The sequence below is a fragment of the Hesperophylax consimilis genome, chromosome 6, assembly GCF_061612785.1.
Source record: "Hesperophylax consimilis isolate HC1 chromosome 6, BYU_Hcon_1.0, whole genome shotgun sequence".
NCBI lineage: Eukaryota > Metazoa > Arthropoda > Insecta > Trichoptera > Limnephilidae > Hesperophylax > Hesperophylax consimilis.
Window position 1 is genome coordinate 6054293 of NC_142841.1, and position 20369 is coordinate 6074661.

General features: G+C 32.8%; 1 protein-coding gene across 1 annotated transcript in view; it reads right to left on the minus strand.

Moving 5' to 3' along the window:
* Nucleotides 1-20369, minus strand: part of LOC149422889 (acetylcholine receptor subunit alpha-like) — a 460793-nt gene that overhangs the window by 268577 nt on the left and 171847 nt on the right. The window contains exon 2 of the mRNA XM_089632334.1: nucleotides 7840-7956. Within this exon, the coding sequence (XP_089488460.1) occupies nucleotides 7840-7888 (49 nt within the window). The 5' untranslated portion in view covers nucleotides 7889-7956. The remainder of the gene's footprint in view (nucleotides 1-7839; nucleotides 7957-20369) is intronic.

The window sequence follows — 20369 nt, forward strand, 5'->3', positions numbered from 1 at the left end:
AATCTCAATTTCTCAAGATTTTGAGAGATGAATAATTTCGAATATAAAAAAATCAAGGGCAACGACGGGTTATCCCAATATTCGAGTTGATTTTTGACAAAGTTTTCTCGGATCCGAGAAAGAGTTCTCATTTTTCCAGCATTCTTTGTTTGTTTCCTTTGTAAGATAGTATCCTATTTCCGAGGAAGCATTAGCGAGTGGATCCATCCTGATTCGTGACATATATCCGTCCACATCGTCAATATCGTACTGCCTCTTCAATGTTGTTTAAGCATCGAGTAGAAAAACTTCAAATTGAAAAACTTACTCACATACATACGCGAGTGATAGAATGAATATCGGCCATAAAACTTCCTCCGCCGCTGTCAAACTTCGCAGACATAAAAACAGATGGACATAAAACCTTATAGTTTCCATTTCCAGGTTTCAAGGTTTCCCAGAATCCAGATTGATTGCAGGTAAAAGCTTTTGATCGGTAACACACGTGGGGATTGGAGTTTTCTCCCAAAGGAAACTATTGTTTACAGTTCAAACAGGGTTTTCCGTTGAACTTGTTCACTGCAGTTGGAACTTTGTTCTCCTCCAGAGAATTGGCTCGCATTTAAATGTATTAATTATGTACTAATAAACAGCTGAGTGTGGCATGTTCTGCCCTGCATAGCATACACGGCCCTGCTCCCGGTGAACTTATAAGATGTGGTTTACATCATATTGAACTTTAGTAACACATTGAAAGCTCTGCAATAGAGGCGGCTAAAAACAAACTTTGGACTTTCGTATAACTTTATACAAAAGTAGGTTACTCACGCTTTAAATCCATTGCATTAGAGTAATAAAGCCAATCTCAAGATCAAGTATTTAATTAATTAAGAGGTGTATATTTTTTTTGTTTAAATTTGTAAAAAGATTTGAGCAGTCCAAATTTTAAATTATGAGATACATCAAGCCATAAAAAGGGTGCTAAGGGACGTACTAGACATACTTTAACCAGTAATTTCTGACATTATTTTTTAGTATAAATAAATTTTTGGAAATTTTAATATTTTTTTCAATTTTTTATCTTTTATACCATTTTTTTAATTCTGCCGTGTTACCGCCTTGCCCCGTAGTGTCTCTGGTTGATGGCGGTTAGGAGCAGTTGAGATTCTTGTACTGTATCCAGATAAACAATAAAATAATATTAAATATGGTTAATAAATACAATGTTTATTTTTTTACATTAACCCCACACAGAACACCCTGAGGAAAATAATTTCCCTCAGGGCCTATGTCATCTTTGGGGATGCTGGAGCGTCTTTTTGATGAGAGAAAGGAGTGAGCGTGAGTCTTAAAGAGGAACACATATGCCGGCAAATCGTTCCACAGCCGAACTGTTGACCTCAGAACGAATCGTAAAAGCGACCCGATCTCATGTGAGAAATGTCAACCGTTTACATATGTTGATCAGAGCGCGTTTAGCGTGTTTCCCGACTATGCTCCGGTGTCGAAGGAATAATGACGCTAGTTCCTCGGAGCATCTTCCCTTGCAATACCTGTAGAACAGGGACATCATACCTACCTGACGCCTGTGCTCTAAAGATTGAAATCCGTTTGTTAAGATAGGGGAATCTATCAAACGGTCAAGGATTTTTTCAGGTAATTTGGGGCTCCAAACCAGAGGTGGCTGCCATATTTAATAGTGGGGCGCATTTGCAATTTGTACAGGTCATAAGTTGTGTACTATTAACTAAATAATTATCGAATAAATAAATATTTTAAAAAAACTATGCTTACTCGGCAATGTCTAAAATATGAATCTGTACTTCGCGCAAACATAAAACCGTCAGCAATCGGGCTAAAAAAAACTCGTGTATGCTTTCCGTGATTTTTTTCCAAACTTTTCCCAACCTCCATTTATCTAGAAACTTTAGTATTCGAACGTTTTGTGCAGTTCGTAACTCGATATGTGCATGTTACTTTTACGGACATCGAGAATATAGAACCTTCCCTTGTATGCTTGCCAGCGCCTCGGCGGTATAATCGTTAAACTTTTCTATCGTGGAATACCGACGCATTGAGTGTACTTTGATTCAAGAGAGCTAACATTTTACCGTCCTTTCTCACTGATTTAACATTTTAATAAAAATAAAACTCTCTTCGTCCATTGTGGAAAGGCAGAAGAGCGTGTTACAGATTAATATTTTTTTAACAGAGTTTTGCAACACTCTTTCTTTTATAATTGAAAATCTGGCTTTTGTTCCCAAAAGCGTTGACCATTCAGGTATATTGAATATCAGTTTCTTGTTTATTTGCGTACAATACCTGAACAACGACTATGATGTTTGTGGAATTATTTTCATCTGTCGGGGTTTATATTGTTTTAAATATTATATGTACGTATTATTTAGTGGAATTGACAAAAATTCATCAGGTGGTATCGGTTCAATAATCGTTACTACCTAAGATTTTATGCCGATTTCCCGAGCACGGTCGCACTGTTGATAGCCAGACCGATATTGCCACTGGCAACACTGGCACATTTGTCTATGAATTGATATTCCTAGACATGGAAATATTAACTTAATAAATTGAATATTTTTATTTTTATTTTTTTTATTATTTTTTTTTTTTTTTTCGTAGAAAGCAATCACTTTGTGGTTTGACATTTTAATGAAATAAAAGAATATTTTTTGTTTAATACCACGAATTTTCATTAATTTTAAGACCGACCGGTTTCGCTACACTCGAGCATCGTCAGGGTTCAAAATTAAACAGTGTAGCGAAACCGGTCGGTCTTAAAATTGATGAAAATTCGTGGTTTTAAACAAAAAATATTCTTTTATTTCAAATAAATTGAAAGTCGGCATTTACTTTTTGACGCTAAAATGGGAGATAATTAGTTCATAAAGTCTTTAGTCATAACTAACAACTTTTGTTCAATCAAGCTGGAACGGAAACAATTGATTGCATTGATTAAGTCTATGAATCGTATATATACGATTTTTTTAAATCTTAGAAATTCATGAGTTCACTTCCATTCATAATAAGCCAGTTATTTTACATAACTAACGACATTGTTAATTTTTTATATGTATGTAACGGCTTTTTTCAACCGACTGTCGGAATCATTTTCTGACCGTGCTCGCAAATATCACTAACTGACTGAATATATTTTTGTTTGTGCCCTAAAAAATCCGAAACTACCGGACTGATTTTGATGAACAAAGAAAAAGGTGTGAGGACAATGTATGACTTGGAAGTGAATGGTTGAAGAAGTTGAGGACGCCCGATGAAGAAATGGCACGATCAGGTGAAACAAATACTTATTATAATACAATAATAGTATTTGCACTTTTAAAATGTACAGAATTCACAACCTTAAAACTTCAACTCAAACCATTCATAATACCCCGAGCAACTCCAGGTACACGTCAGATAGTAGCCTATAAAATGGTGATACCAGATTATTAAGTATCATAAAATTTCAAACCAACTCCAAATTGATTATTAATTTGGATACCTAAATATAGTATAAAGACGTGAAGCACGTTAACGAGGGTATAAGTTGACGGTGGCAGTTGAGATCAATATTAATTGGAATTCGGGATGAAATAATCGGACCTTCCCGATCTAATCCGAAGCTAATTATGCTTGAAACCACTTGACAGGCGATCGGAAGCTCTCCCCGATAACCCCGCTTCCAGGATTATTGACAGGCATAAGCTTTTACCACTACTTAATCTTTAAGCTTTTACCAAGTATCTTAAAATGATAAACGAACCTAATGCTTGAAAAAATGTTTGTATTTGAACGACAAATAAAATTATTAAATTACTGATATCAGCACGGGTCTTACATTTGTATTAGTTTTATTTGACCAACTTTCTTCTTTAATGTGGCAGTAATTTAAACAATCCAGTCAAAGTGGTCATTCGTACATACACTTTTGCAATCAACCGTCCTTCGATTATACATCATTACACTAAAATTACACTTCATAGATGGTCCTTCGAGCCGGATATGAAATGAGAAAATAACAGTTTCCAACATTTGTGTTTAGGTACCAATTTTTTTTTACAACAATCAATCCCGTTTAAATTATTTAAATGTTAACGAACAATATTCTTTTTCAATTAGAGACGGTTAAAATTAACACAACAATAATATTATTAGTATGAAAACTGCCACGTATTGCGTATTTAAATGTTTCATCAGAAAAATATAATATTCGGTGAATATGTTCGCAATAATTGGAAATATTTTACATTCTGTCAGCGAAGTGCCTTTAGTTTTTCCCAGAAAACTACTAAAATATTCATACGCTAAAATTTGCTTTCCAAGTTTTTTTATACAAAAACACTTGTTAGTACAAAAAAATCGTGAAAAGCAACAAACGAAAGGTTATAATCCAAGTTTCAAGGTCCAAGCCCCTGAAAAGGGTACATTCAAATTAATAATATTAAAATTGCATGCTTAACTTTACTGATTAAATTACTGTTATTACCTTTATTTTTACAAAACAATCAAAGGAACATATTGAATTATATATTTAATTTTAAAAACATAAAATTTAATAGCTAGATGACCAAATCTTCATAACTAGCTTTTCGTAAATACTGCAATAAGTTTTAACACAGCGGGCAGCGGTTACTGAGATAAATATGAGATTTTCGTGGCAAAGTGTATTATCTCACTATTTTTTTGGGGTAATCATGTCGTGTCTTTTTTAGCCAATGCTTCGAACAGCGTTACAGTGACCATCATCAGGGCAGATGTATAGATTGTGAATGTGTGTTTATGTATGTAGAAATGGTACCGTGTTGCAAATGTTGATCACTTAACATGGCTTTCTGCGATTGGTTTCACAACACTTCACCACTAACTACAAATCTGCTCTGGCACTGGACACTGCAACGCTGTCTGAAACGTTGACAAAATAAGGTAGAAATTAGTGTAACAAGGCATAATAATCCAAAAATGAACTTCTCAGGCCTCAGGCGTATTCTGTCAGAAGGACGGAGTTTTTCCGCTTCATGATAAAAACCAAATAAATGGAATATTTCTGAACGAATCCGAAAATTGAAAATCGTTTTGGAAATGTGATACAAAACGATTTAAAATTTAATGTTCGTTTGTTCAAAAAATCTTAAATCTTAAAAATTTCTTCACCGATCGCTTTGAAATTTTGACACAACTTTTCATTCATATACGCGTGTGTTTATTCATACGTTGAATGTAAAAGCAATATGCGCTATTGTTTTTCAAACTGCACAGACAGACTCAGCCACAGCAACGCATGACAAGCTCGATCTAGTTAGAAATAAAAATTGGGTATTTTTTATAATTTTGACCATAAAAAAAACAACGATTTCTGTGAGAACATGTGAGTTGTTACCAATAGTGAACAAATTACCCTGAAGGGTTAATAACTAAACAACGATCACCATGTTCGATTCTTCAAAGTGGTTCTGATTTTCCTAAAATTTGCCTACTCTCCATGTTATTATAATTGAATATTCTATTTACACGTGGATATAGTTTCTAAAATGGAGACAAAACTCGATGACCTATTTCCCTGTTTCTATTGACCTGTTCCCTATTTTATCGCTTTGTGTGAGTTTGAGTTTGAGCAAAATGGTAAATATTGTTTCAGTACGACAAAAGCCGCCAATTATTTGAAGTCATTAATTACTATGTTTAGAGTGGCTATAGCTTTCGCTCTATAAATAGTAGTAATGTCTGTTTAATCTATTTATGTTGTGAAGACTGTAGTTTTAAAGGGTCCAATTATTTACCTTTTTAATCTGGATCAGGTTCCCAATTCCCTGCCGCTAACGATAATGGATGATTCAAGTATCTTGGAGATTACCGTCATATCTGAGGGAAGGTTCTTACTCAGGAAATACTTATACGCTTTCTAAAGTGTAAATTCGTAATAATATCTGAACATATATTAATACATCTACGTTTGTCGTAATAATATATCATAACGAAATGCAAAATATTACGATTTATTAAACACGTGTTGGTGCTGGTGAACAAGTGTTGTCCTAAAAGTTTAACATGAAAGGGCCTGCAATCCTGTTTTTAACGGGATTACGAATAATTTGAAGAGATTTTTAATAAAACAACAATACTCATTTTTCTCCATGCAAAAGCGAACAAATTAGCCCATTCCTAAAGTTAACAAGGGTTAAAATGCATTACTATTCAAATAGAAGTATGTATACTTTATAATGTTCTTCTTCTAAATTGTTTGTTTTCCTAGTTCGGTCCTCTTGAGCCAAAGAAACTTGGGTCAAACCGCTCAGCAAGGAACAGCTGACATGAATAAAGTAAATCCTCTTTAGCACAGCTGTTGTCAAGTAGGGTCAGCGACATGTTTACAAATAATGGTTGTCACTGTTGTTAGTATTATTTCGACTGACGGTTTGCAACATTTTTATGTAATTATCGAAACAAATAAAGTTTAAAAAAATTAAATGTGATATTCAGCTCAATCTTAAAGCGCCAAATTAAAACCGATGTTGATCCATCTAAACGGAAAATTCTATTTGAAATATTCTTGCCATAGCATAACCAGATATATTCTATCTTAATATTATTTTATCGTTTTGAATTTTTTTATATAATTATTAGCCAATTCTAAAATTTTAATGTTTTTTTTTTGTTTTCACGATAAATAATAGTTGTTTTCACCCACAAATTGTACTTTATTATATCAAAATATCAGTAGCATGCTGTATTTGAACTGTTTTGTTTCAATAAACACAGAACTCGAAAAATCTGGTATGTTTTAGTAAATAAGTGTAGAATTCAGAAATCAATGCGATATAACAGAACTAGCATAGAACAATCGCCGAACTTTAATACTTACTATGAAATTTTGCGAATTGTTCTGTGAAACTACCGACCGCACTGTAAAATTGATTCTGTCCTAAATCACAATAGAATTTTAAAATCTCGCAACCTATGGGATAACCACATCGGTTTATCTGGCAATACTGAGTTGTCAATTAGACAGTATAAATTGAATTATAGTAGTTAACAAATCATTAAAAGCAATAATTATTCAGGATAACAAATTATTATAAACATTAATTACTCGCCTGAAAAATCCATACAAATTGAAAATATCTCCCTAGTAAAAATTAAATTAGGAAGACGCTATCTAGCGGGAAATTCAGCACTAACAAAGCCTTTCCTATAAAAATAAATTTGGTTGTTTACAGGTAAAAAAATATAATAAGCAGTAATTGTTGATTGAAGTACTTGTACATATTGAATTATTTGGCGGGTTGGGAATAAGCCGACGTTGCTTCATGGTTCAGAGCACCTGACCGGAGAGCAGAAGGTGCGGATTCAATTCCCGTCGGCGGCATTTATTTTTACTCGGGAGATATTTTCAATTTGTAAGGATAATTCAGGCGATTAATTAATGCTTAAAATAATGTGTTATCCTTTGTGATATGCATAAAAAACCTTGTCTTATTAACATTTGGATAAGTTAAAAATAATTATTATTCACCTAAAACACCCATACAAATTGAAAAAATCTTCCAAGAAAGAATAAATGCGGCCGACGGGAATTGAACCCTCAGCCTTCTAATAAGAATAGTTTGTTATCCTTTGTGTAATATGCATAAAAACCTTGTCTCATACACATTAGTTGATCATTAAAAATATTAATATATATTTATTTATTTCGGAGTTACATTGGACCTAGATTTACCAAACACATAAGAGTAACGTAACATTGTCCAATTGTATTGTTGTGTTAAATTCACAAATTATAATATACACCAAGTGCAAAATAACGTTATGCGCGTTGTTATCATTATTTGTATAATATTGGCTTACCTGATGCAAGAATAAGCAGGAACAACATTGTAGTTAAAAGACTTTTCATCCTTGCATTATGATGTCACGATCTTACGACTTCCATTTTGATATGCCTCTGTACAGAAGATGTGCAACCTGCAATGACAAAACGTAAACAACTTTACTCGACGATATACGAGTGTACTTGCGATAAACCAGAAAACCCATCAAAAATTATTCATACAAAGTATTTGTTTACTTAATATATCAGGAAATGGGAACAATGAAGATAAAAAAATTACCATCATATTATGAAATGAAGAAAAGTGAGCAAGGTAATAATAATACGCATGAGATTGTTCTATAAGATTTACACAAACACCATTATTTGAGAACAGTTTGTTTTTTATGCGCGATCATGCGGGTTCCATTGTTGTAAATTGGAATCCACACCATTGTGCATGATGGGGGAGGATAAGAAAAAAATAATATAATTAAATCTCCGTATTATGAATACTGTATATACATACATAAAACCACCTTTTTCATCGTATTTGGCTTTCACCCTTGGGGGAAAATTTTTGAACTTGTCGTATATGCGATTTTGAAAGAGTGAATAGATCAGAGGTTCGCGATTACTATTAAGCGTAGATAAGGTCTAAAAACTACTAAAATCAATAATACCTTCAACTTCTGACATTTTCCATACATTCTGATGGCAACAAGCTACACTAGCGCCTCCCAGCGGCGTGAGTTGTGCGCCTTGGTTTTTTTCATGTATTTTTATGGATTTTATATGAAATATGTTCTTTATATGAATTATCTACATATGAATTATCTCATACGTAAAGAATTATTAAAGCGGATACTAATTCTTCGATGGTTTAGAAAAAAATAAAATATTTTGTGAATATTTAAAAAAATATTATCATTAAGGCGATGCCATACGTAGTAATTCAAAATCACCTTTTTCATCGTATTTGGCTTTCACCCTTGGGGGAAAATTTTTGAACTTGTCGTATATGCGATTTTGAAAGAGTGAATAGATCAGAGGTTCGCGATTACTATTAAGCGTAGATAAGGTCTAAAAACTACTAAAATCAATAATACCTTCAACTTCTGACATTTTCCATACATTCTGATGGCAACAAGCTACACTAGCGCCTCCCAGCGGCGTGAGTTGTGCGCCTTGGTTTTTTTCATTTATTTTTATGGATTTTATATGAAATATGTTCTTTATATGAATTATCTACATATGAATTATCTCATACGTAAAGAATTATTAAAGCGGATACTAATTCTTCGATGGTTTAGAAAAAAATAAAATATTTTGTGAATATTTAAAAAAATATTATCATTAAGGCGATGCCATACGTAGTAATTCAAAATCATGTGTTTTTGGTTTGAAAATTTAGTCGCCTAGAAATGTTTCAGATGCTTTAATTAAATACTGCGAGTAGAATACATTTATTATTTTTTTCATTTTGGCTACAAGGGGTACACTAGTTTCGGCTCTTTCTCGGATCGGTACCTAAAAAATACTAAATGGGAACCATTGAAATAGATGATAAAAGAATGGGAGACCGAATTTGTGTGCGCAAGGTTTTAATAAACGTCGTCATTTCTATTCTGAGGTTACGAGTGAGAGGTTGGGTGTGAGTCATATAATATAAACTTTTTTATAATGTTTTTTCCCAATAATTTTACCGCATAAGTACATAAGTGCATAATTGACGGCCGGCATAGTCCAGTGGTAACGCATTGGACTGCCATTCCGAAGGTCGCGGGTTCGAACCCGGCGTGCGCAAATAAATTTTATTTGATTAATTTGTGTTATTTCACAATTATTAATTAAAATAATATATAGTATATTTGCGGCACGTTCCAGAGTGGAAGATACTACCAGTATCGCCCTGGTGTAAGACCACCATTCAGAATTGAAACGTTGCTCCAAATGGCTTTAGCCGTGTTTAGTGACTAGATCTGAATAGCCAGGTACTTCCCCACCTTCCTCTTTCCCTTCCCCACTTACCTTCAGCCTCACAACATCCCCCAATTGGGGATGCCATAGTCTCACTGGCTCCAGACGGGAGCAGTTGGGACTCTTGTGAGGTATTCACTATAAAAAAAAAAAAAAAAGTTTTAAGAAAAAAGTATTGAATGCACATAAATTATATAAAACAAAGATGAGTTAAAGGAACCTACTAAAACATTGCCTGTGTGTGGGTAGGGGTAAGGCTGTGACTCTCGACTAGCAATCCGAATGTCGCGGTTCAAATTTCAGAAGCGCGAGAAATTATTATTCGATTAATTCATATTTCATAATTTTATTGATTCAAAATAACAAGCAGTATATTTGCGGCACGTGTCTGAGTGGGAGATACTCTCAATATCGCCCTGATGTAAAACAATCACTGAGAATTCAAACGTTGCTTTGTGTTGCTTTTGATCTTTAGGGATGTTGTCTGGGAGGTCTTTTTTAAGGAAAGGAAGAAGAGGAAGTTCAGGGAAGGTAAAAGGTATGAGAGCTGGGTAGGAGTCTAGGGATCAGTGTGTCCTGTGGTGACGGACGAATGAATATGGAGATGGATCGAGATACCAGTTGGAGAGGTCAAAGGGTCTCCCCAAAACCTCCTTCCCGATCTGGCATGCCACGCAGCTGGTGGGCTGAACACACCTCACATGATGAACCATGGCCACCCCTGCTAAATCACCAAACGTTGCGAACTACTTGGAGTGACCAATGGCAGAGGTGTTGGTTATCCAATAAATGCTTCCCGGGCTGGCGGTACCCAAACCCACTTCTTAAATCACGGAACTCAACCTAGTATTGCGATTTATTTTTGCTTCGCTTGGCACTAGGGATGGGTTTCAGTAGTTACAAAATACAAAAGTTTATTTTATTTCCCACGGAGAGAAACAAAAGAAAATATTTTATTTTTCAAACATGTATCAATGTTCCGAACTCCAAACTTTGTAGCCTCTACGCTTAAATATTATTTTATTTACACCACTTCCCTAATTATTGTCACAAATGCCACAATAGTGATTGATCACTTTTCCAATATCGTCATCCACACATTTAAGTCCCTTAAAGTCTTATGACATAAATAATTCCATTCATCACAAAACGGGATGATGGATGCCCCAGCATCAGTGGTTATACCTCGGCTTTCATTGTTTGATTTAGAAGTTAATCGTTCGGATCCGTAAGATCCGGTTCGCAAACGAATGAGCTGGTGAGCCGGAGAGCCGCGGCGGAACTGGTGAGCCGCTGACGGAGGTGACTCGATGAGCGGAGATCCTTCTGATTTTTCAATGGCCTCACGCTCGCGGGTCACTACCAATCCGGGTTGACTTTTATGGATTCATTGTATGCGTGCACACTTCAGTCATGTTTATTAATAAATTGGGTAGGTATTTAACTATCTACACACAAATCTTATGACTTCAGAGGAAATTTTAGTTTTGATTTATGTATAATTTTCAGAGTAATTATGTACCACTAGTGACACCTATGAAGGTTAGGTAATAGTATTTATGAAAGGTTCTGGCCTCTGCTATTTATTTGTAATTAAGTCGCGTCGGCAAGGCCGATTCCTGTATTGCGGCTTTTTGAATTTGAAGTATGTCAACAGTCTTTTCATATAAAAGGTTGGTTTTCCTTAAAAACTCGCTCTTGCTCAAAAACAATCAAAGGTTTCACATTTCCTAAAAAAAGAACTACAAGAACTAGCCTGTATCCAGAATATTTACTGTAAAAAGTGCCTAGTCATATCATGTGATAGTGGATATTTATTGTCAAATAAAGTGATTCAGTTTGCTCTCAATAACGGAGTTTAATTAAAAGGACCCTAATTTATAACAATTTAAAATGAGAGAAAATCAGGAAAATACATTTTTGAACGCGATGTCAACTTTTCATTGAACTACGAGTTTATTGTAATTATTATTTATTTATTCACTAACTCCCTAAAGGCCATAAAAAAGTAATGAACTAATTTGGTTCTAAATATTTCAAAATCTAAAACGAAAATATGAGCGACATCTATTAATTCCATGATAGAATTTGGTACAAATTTATTGTTGTGAACCAATATTTTCCATCTAGTGATCTTCGGAGATATTTGTAATGATTTTAATGACATCAAAGCAGCCCTACCTAGAATTAACAATTTAATATAAAAAAAATAATATCCACGATTGAAATCATTTAAAGAAATACCAACATTTTTTCAATCTGTAAGCAATGTGAGTTAAAATGGATGAATTATATTCAACCCGATTTCTAAACAAAGATGTGGATAATATTTTTATGGTTTATAGGTTATTAAAGTCTTTTGCAATTCTGAGAATAAATCCAAGCATTTAAATCTTTTATTGGTAAGAGTTGTAATATGATTCAAGAAGCGTAATTTGGAGTTAAAGAAAACCCCAAGTTCGTTGAATTCGGAGACTCTTTTAAGATTGATATTATCAATTGAGTAGTCGAATATTAAGGAGGGTTTTGATCTTTAATGATCGTTTGGCATTCGTCTTTATTTAGGGTTAATTTTTTTGTGAGGCACCATTTATAAAGTTAATTTACACGAACAATCAGTTTTTTAGATCGGTTTAAATATCTTTTGATCATCGGTGAATAGAAGAAAATTAATTTTATCGAAAATGAAAGAAATGTCTTTAATAAATAGTAGAAATAGAATTGATTCTAGGTGGAACCTTGGAAGATCCCACTTCAGGCCAAAGTATGTAAGAATATGTGGACATAATTTTTACAATTTTTTGTATTTCTTTGGCATTCACTATGTAACAATTTCTAGACATTTTTTGTTTTTAATGAGTTTTTATTATTCACAATGTACATTTGTTACGTATAAATTTTTTATAAAATTAGCGACCGGTTTCGACACGTCCGTGTCATTAACTAGCTATTTTAAAAATAAATTTTTAAGTGCAGAAATATGGGGTTTTATTTAGTTTGGTTCTTTGATGGGAGGGATTTGAGGGAGGGGGAGGGGGTTGAGAGGGAGGGAAACGGAGGGAGGAGTCAACATAACGGGGAACATTGTCAATAGAGGTGATTTGCAAGGTGCTATTATTTTATTTACTATATTAATGTTTGAATTAATTTTTTTGTTGATTTCTAATGTTTCTAATGCGCACAAATTAAAATATTTATTAATGTTAGAATGTTTAAACTTAGTTTTATCCCGGTTGAAGCTATGGCCTGTCTCTATCAAATGATTAGCAAACTCGGAGAAATTATTATTATTATTTTTTTTTTTTTTAAACATAGTTCGTGTTCCCTAATTCTGGTTTTGAAATTTCTTGTAGTCATACCTACATACTGCGAGTTACAATCATTACACTCTAAAGTGTATATCCCATTTTTATCTAATTTATTTGAAACATCCTTGTTATTAATTAAGTTTTTTATTTTAGAATTAGTGTAAAAAGCTGTCGAAATATTAACTGGTAACAAGCGGGATATTTTTAAGGATAAGTCGCCTGTATAAAGAAGTTTTTTATATATTAGGTTTTTACTAGATTGAGTGTTATTATCTCCACTATAAATGTACTTTTTAGAAAATATTTTGGTTTGTTTCTTATTAACTAAACAATTAATTATGTCAGGTTTATATCCGTTGTTTAGAGCTATTTGTTTTATAATGTTAATTTCATTATTGAAATTCTCCATATTTAAAGGGACATTAATGGCTCGATGTATCATTGAGTTGAAGGAGGCGAGTTTATGGGACAAAGGATGAATTGAAGAAAAAGGTATAACACAGTCAGTGTGTGTAGGTTTTCTAAAGATGTTAAAAACACACTTATTATTATCTAAGCTGATGCTTAAGTCTAAAAAATTTAAATTGTTATTATCGTTATGTTCCAGTGTGAATTTTATACTTTGGTGAATGTTATTAATAAAAGTGAGAAAATTATCTAATTGTCTGTTGCTACCTGTCCAAATTACAAAAATGTCATCAACATATCTATACCAAACAAATACATTAGCTAAAAGGGAAAGTCCACATTCGAAAAGTTTGTTTTCAAAGGAATCCATAAATATTTCAGCAAACAATGGAGAAGCGGGATTTCCCATTGGGAGACCATTATGCTGTTTATATAATTTATCATTAAAGGTGAAGTAGTTTTGATTGGTACAAATTTCTAAGAAAGTGGACATTTCCTTCACAATGGTTCGATCTAAATGGGAATTATTTAAAATGTTTACAATTAGGTTTTTACATTCATTAGTGGGAATGCTTGGGAAAAGATTAACAACGTCAAAGGACACTAATTTACTGTTGCTAGGTATGTCTAAGTCTTTGATTTTATTTATTAACTCCAAACTGTTTTTAATTGAACGATGTGATCTGAATAAATTATTAGATTTGAATAAAGATACAAATTTAGAACATATATTATAGTTGGGGCTAGAATATGCAGGAACAACAGGTCTAATGGGGATATTTGGTTTGTGAATTTTCGCTAAACCATATAGTTTAGGAGGCTGTGGATTAGTTAATACTAGATGATTATATTTAGGTTCACCACATAATAAAGGGCAGCTTTTGATTGTCTTCTTGACATCTTCTTTAAATTTCTTTGTAGGGTCTTTTGGAAGAGTTGAAAAGTTATCACTTTTTAAAAAATCTTCTACTTTATTAACGTAGTCTATTTTGTTCAAAATCACTATGGTATTTCCTTTGTCGGCTTTGGTTAGAGTTAAATTATTTTCTTTTATGGTTTTTTTGATGTTGTTTAAGGTTTGTTTTTCAGTATTTTTGGAGGAAATATTGTTATTATTTGCGCATTCCGCTTCTCCATTGTTTGCTGTAATATTTATGGATTCCTTTGAAAACAAACTTTTCGAATGTGGACTTTCCCTTTTAGCTAATGTATTTGTTTGGTATAGATATGTTGATGACATTTTTGTAATTTGGACAGGTAGCAACAGACAATTAGATAATTTTCTCACTTTTATTAATAACATTCACCAAAGTATAAAATTCACACTGGAACATAACGATAATAACAATTTAAATTTTTTAGACTTAAGCATCAGCTTAGATAATAATAAGTGTGTTTTTAACATCTTTAGAAAACCTACACACACTGACTGTGTTATACCTTTTTCTTCAATTCATCCTTTGTCCCATAAACTCGCCTCCTTCAACTCAATGATACATCGAGCCATTAATGTCCCTTTAAATATGGAGAATTTCAATAATGAAATTAACATTATAAAACAAATAGCTCTAAACAACGGATATAAACCTGACATAATTAATTGTTTAGTTAATAAGAAACAAACCAAAATATTTTCTAAAAAGTACATTTATAGTGGAGATAATAACACTCAATCTAGTAAAAACCTAATATATAAAAAACTTCTTTATACAGGCGACTTATCCTTAAAAATATCCCGCTTGTTACCAGTTAATATTTCGACAGCTTTTTACACTAATTCTAAAATAAAAAACTTAATTAATAACAAGGATGTTTCAAATAAATTAGATAAAAATGGGATATACACTTTAGAGTGTAATGATTGTAACTCGCAGTATGTAGGTATGACTACAAGAAATTTCAAAACCAGAATTAGGGAACACGAACTATGTTTAAAAAATAATAATTTCTCCGAGTTTGCTAATCATTTGATAGAGACAGGCCATAGCTTCAACCGGGATAAAACTAAGTTTAAACATTCTAACATTAATAAATATTTTAATTTGTGCGCATTAGAAACATTAGAAATCAACAAAAAAATTAATTCAAACATTAATATAGTAAATAAAATAATAGCACCTTGCAAATCACCTCTATTGACAATGTTCCCCGTTATGTTGACTCCTCCCTCCGTTTCCCTCCCTCTCAACCCCCTCCCCCTCCCTCAAATCCCTCCCATCAAAGAACCAAACTAAATAAAACCCCATATTTCTGCACTTAAAAATTTAGTTTTAAAATAGCTAGTTAATGACACGGACGTGTCGAAACCGGTCGCTAATTTTATAAAAAATTTATACGTAACAAATGTACATTGTGAATAATAAAAACTCATAATTTTTACAGACAGTTTCCTATTTGATAAATAACTTTTAAGCCATTCGAGAAAGTTTCCACTTATTCCCAAACGTTTTTCATTAAGATGCGATGAGAAACAGAATCAAAAGCTTTACAAAAATCAGTATAAATCGAGTCAAATTGGTGACCCTTTGACAGGGCATTGGAAATAAAATGTTCGTAAGTAGTAAGTTAGATGGCATAAAACCATGTTGATACGATGTTATTAGTGGTTTAATTTGGTGCATGAGTTTACTCAATACAATCTTTTCCAAAAGTTTAAGTAGTGTTGACATAATATATATGGGTCTATAGTTTTCTATTTCAATGTATCTCCATTTTTGAAAATCGGTGTTATAAATCTACTTTTCCAACTATTTACCAGACAAAACTAGGTTTCTCGATTTCATTTGATTTTTTCAACAGATATTGGGACTCCCTTTTAACTATGAAATAAAAAATGAGGGCCGAGGAAGTGAGGGTGAGGGTGGAGAAGTGGGGTTGAGTTTTCACGAACTGTCGTTCAATAGAGCCGATTCACCGAACTGGATCTTTACAAAGAGCTGGAACTGGTGATCCGGTTCGCTAAACTGAGCCGCTTTGCCCACTGCTAGTTTGATTAGTAAAAAACGTTGTTGGTTATCTTCGACTATACATGACATTATCTCATGTTCATATCACAAAGGTGTCAATGGTTTCACGAAGTGAGGAAAGAGCTGATTGGAACGACTACGGGAGGAAACCACTGTTTCACCATGATTAAGAAATTCAAATATGATGGCGATATACGATTTCAAGCAAGCGTAAGAGACAGACCGCTTGCTAAATGGTCTAGAATCAAAAAAGTACCAAGTCAGTAGCACATTTTTTTTCTCTCTACTCTCAGATATTACTTAAAAAAAACTTTTTTAAGGATAATAATAATGTTGACTTGTACTGGAATGGAAGGTACAATCCTCACCCAACATTTTTAAATAAATTCTTAGAAAGAAGTTATAATGGTTCAATTTTTAGTGGTTCTTTCTATTAACGTTATATTAATTCTGTCAATAAATATTCACAGTTTTATATGATTTGAGATATTCACGGCATGCATTATAGTGATTTAGTTTTATAGGGTATTTTTTAGGGTAGGTAGGTTTTTAGGGTATTATGCCGTGTTGAGCTACATCTTTTTTTGGCCAACGTTTCGAACAGCATTACAGTGTTCATCGTCGAGGCAGATGTGTAATCGATCACACATGATTACACAAAATCTGCCCTAATGAGGGATACTGTAATGCTTTCAGAAACGTTAGCTAAAAAAGAGGTAGCGCAACACGGCATAGTACCTCCAAAATAAATCACTTTAATCACAATTTTATTTGTATTGTACAATTTGGTTAAAAACATTGAAATCGGCAACATTTAAGCCGTTGAACCTTTATCTAAGTACGTTTTCTAGTTTCGCTTCGTAGTTCCTGAGAGAATATCAGAACCCGGGTTATAAATTTGTAGCTTTAGCGAGTAATTAATCTTTCAGGGGTCGTGCACATTGTCATTCCAATTTGGCAGTTTCTTTATATGTATTCGGAGAATCTCCAAACACAATGGGCCCTTTGACATCAAAGTACAATCCCTTTCATTCCGTTTTGATTGTTATCTCTGGGACAGAACTAGCTCTCATCTACTGGAAATAATCCGCTTCTCTCTCTATTTCTATTTTAGACCTGCAGATTGTCAGAGAGAGGTACAAATTCATCAAAATGCACAATGACAAAATTTCAAAACCATTTGCGCAGTGTTAATATTTTATTGTTTCCTGTCCAATTATAGACTCTTGGAGAATAGGCACATAAATAGGCTTTTGAAGTGATCCTGCATAGTAGTTTTTATTTATCTTTAAATTTTCATTTTTGATTACTCCATACAGGAGGCCCTCAGAAAAATAATCTCCCTCAGGGTCTATGTCATCTTTAGAGATGCTGTGTTGAGGGTCTTTTTATTTTTTTTTATTTTTTATTTATTTGGGAAAATCAACAGATTATTTACATATATAAGAATAAACTAAATAATAAAGATAAAATCCAATAACAGATTTTCACTTAAAATTATAATAATAATAAAAAATACTAAAACAAGAAACTAAGGGTTCTGTACCCGTGGCCTGAGAAATTTACAAATAATACAAAATTGCAAATAATAAATAAAAAATAATAACAGATCTAGGAACACAAATAATATACTAATAACCAGCTAAATTTCAAAAATTTAAATTTAACTGATATACTAATAACCAACTAAAATTCAAAACAAAATGTATTGTAAAATTTCAACACAGCAGCAATCAATAACACTACACAATAGCAATAATAACAATATAATAAATGTATACCTACAACTAAATTGAACACATGAGTATAAATTGGAAGGTAAGTAACTGGAAAGGATTCAAAGCAATAACATGATAACTTCAAGTAGAATATTTAAAATTATTTAATGTTAGTTATTACATATCTTTTAAAGGTTCCTAAATTACTTGAGAATATGTCCATATCATTAAAATTCTTATTAAATATACTACAGGCTCTGAATATAAACGCATTTTGTCTTATATTAGTAGAACATTTATGGAGATGAAAAAGTGATTTTTCTCTAGTTCTAACGCTCGGAACTCTAAAATTAATTTCAGACAGAAGGGGAGAACAATCAATAAAGCCATTGATAATTTTATGGAGATATATTATATCTGCGGAGTCTCTTCTAGTTTTTAATGGCTTAAGTCCATAAAGGTCCATCGAGCTGTTTACGTCAAGGTTTGAATTTAGTTTGAAATTTAAATGATGGACAAATTTTCTTTGGATGGCTTCAATGCGATTTATGTAAATATTATATTGAGGATTCCATATGGGAGAAGCGAATTCAAGATGACTGCGAACATAAGAAAAATACAATATTTTAAGTGTTATGATATTATTAAATTCTTTTCCAATACGGAATAAGAATCCTAGTATTCTAAGGGCTTTCTTAACAATCATATCAATATGAGCCTCAAATGTAAGTTTACTGTCAAGTATAACACCTAGATCACGAATTTGTGTAACTTTTTTGAGTAGTTGGCCAGCTATATGATAATTATGGTCAAACTTAATTTTATTTCTAGTGAAGGTAATTACATAACATTTAGAAGTGTTCATGTTGAGACGATTGCGGATACAATAATCATTAAGCCTATACAGATCTTCTTGTAGTTTAAAGCAGTCAATTATAGAATTAATAGGCAGGAATATTTTCATATCATCAGCGAAAAGTAGAACATTTGCATAATTAAAGCATTTTATAATGTCGTTGATGAAAATTGTAAACAGTAACGGTCCCAGGTGAGATCCTTGGGGCACACCTGAGGGTATATTTACAATCTCAGAGATGAAGCCATTTATTGTTACTCCCTGAGTGCGCCCATTAAGATAGGAGACTAACCATCTATATAAATCCCCATGAATTCCCAAAGCTAGTAATTTGGACAAAAGAAGACTGTGGTCAATTTTATCAAACGCTTTTGAGAAGTCTGTATAGATTACGTCAACTTGGATTTGATCATCCATTGATTTAGTAATATTTTCAATGAAAATGGCAAGATTAGATACAACCGATCTTTTTTTCATAAAGCCATGTTGGTTCACGAGTATTACAGACTCGATGCAGTTATATAGTTGTTCATGAACAATTTTTTCAAAAATTTTACTAAAGATTGGTAATTTAGATATCGGTCGATAGTTCTGGACATCATTTTTAGCCCCAGACTTAAAAACAGGTGTGATGAGAGCACTCTTCCAACGATCAGGAAAGATACCTTCTTTCAATGAGGATTGAAAGAGCAATAATAGGGGCTTCGAGATTACCTTGCTACACATTTTGATAAAGAAAGCCGGAATTTTATCACTACCCGCACCCAGTGAGCTAGAAATAGTATCGATTATTTTTTCTATTTTTTGTTTTGAAACTGATACCGAGGAGATATTAACTTGATTGTCAAAATGATAGTTGGTAGAGTGTACATCGGAAATAGTGTTGTAATTAAAGGTGGAGACGAAATGCTGTGAGAACAGGTTACATATTGCGAAAGGATTTTCAGCAGTCACTTTGCCCAGTTTCATAACATGAGGCAAACCAGAATTATTTCTTTTTCCTTTAACATAAGACCAAAAGTTTTTAGGGTCACGAGATATATTAAGTTCAGCGTTTGTTATAAATTGTTTAAGACATTCTCTAGACAATTTATTTTGCCTTGATCTAAGGATACAGAATTCATGGTAGTCTAAAGGATTGGACCACCTTTTCCACATTTTAAACACTTTATATTTTTCCTTAGTCAGTTTTATTAGGGCTGGACTAAACCAATAGGGATAAGAATTATTTTTTTTTTTTTTTTTTTTATTATTTTAATATACATCATATGGGTTACATTTACATACATATTTTGCAAAATATAATATTAAGGTTCATATATGGTCATGTAT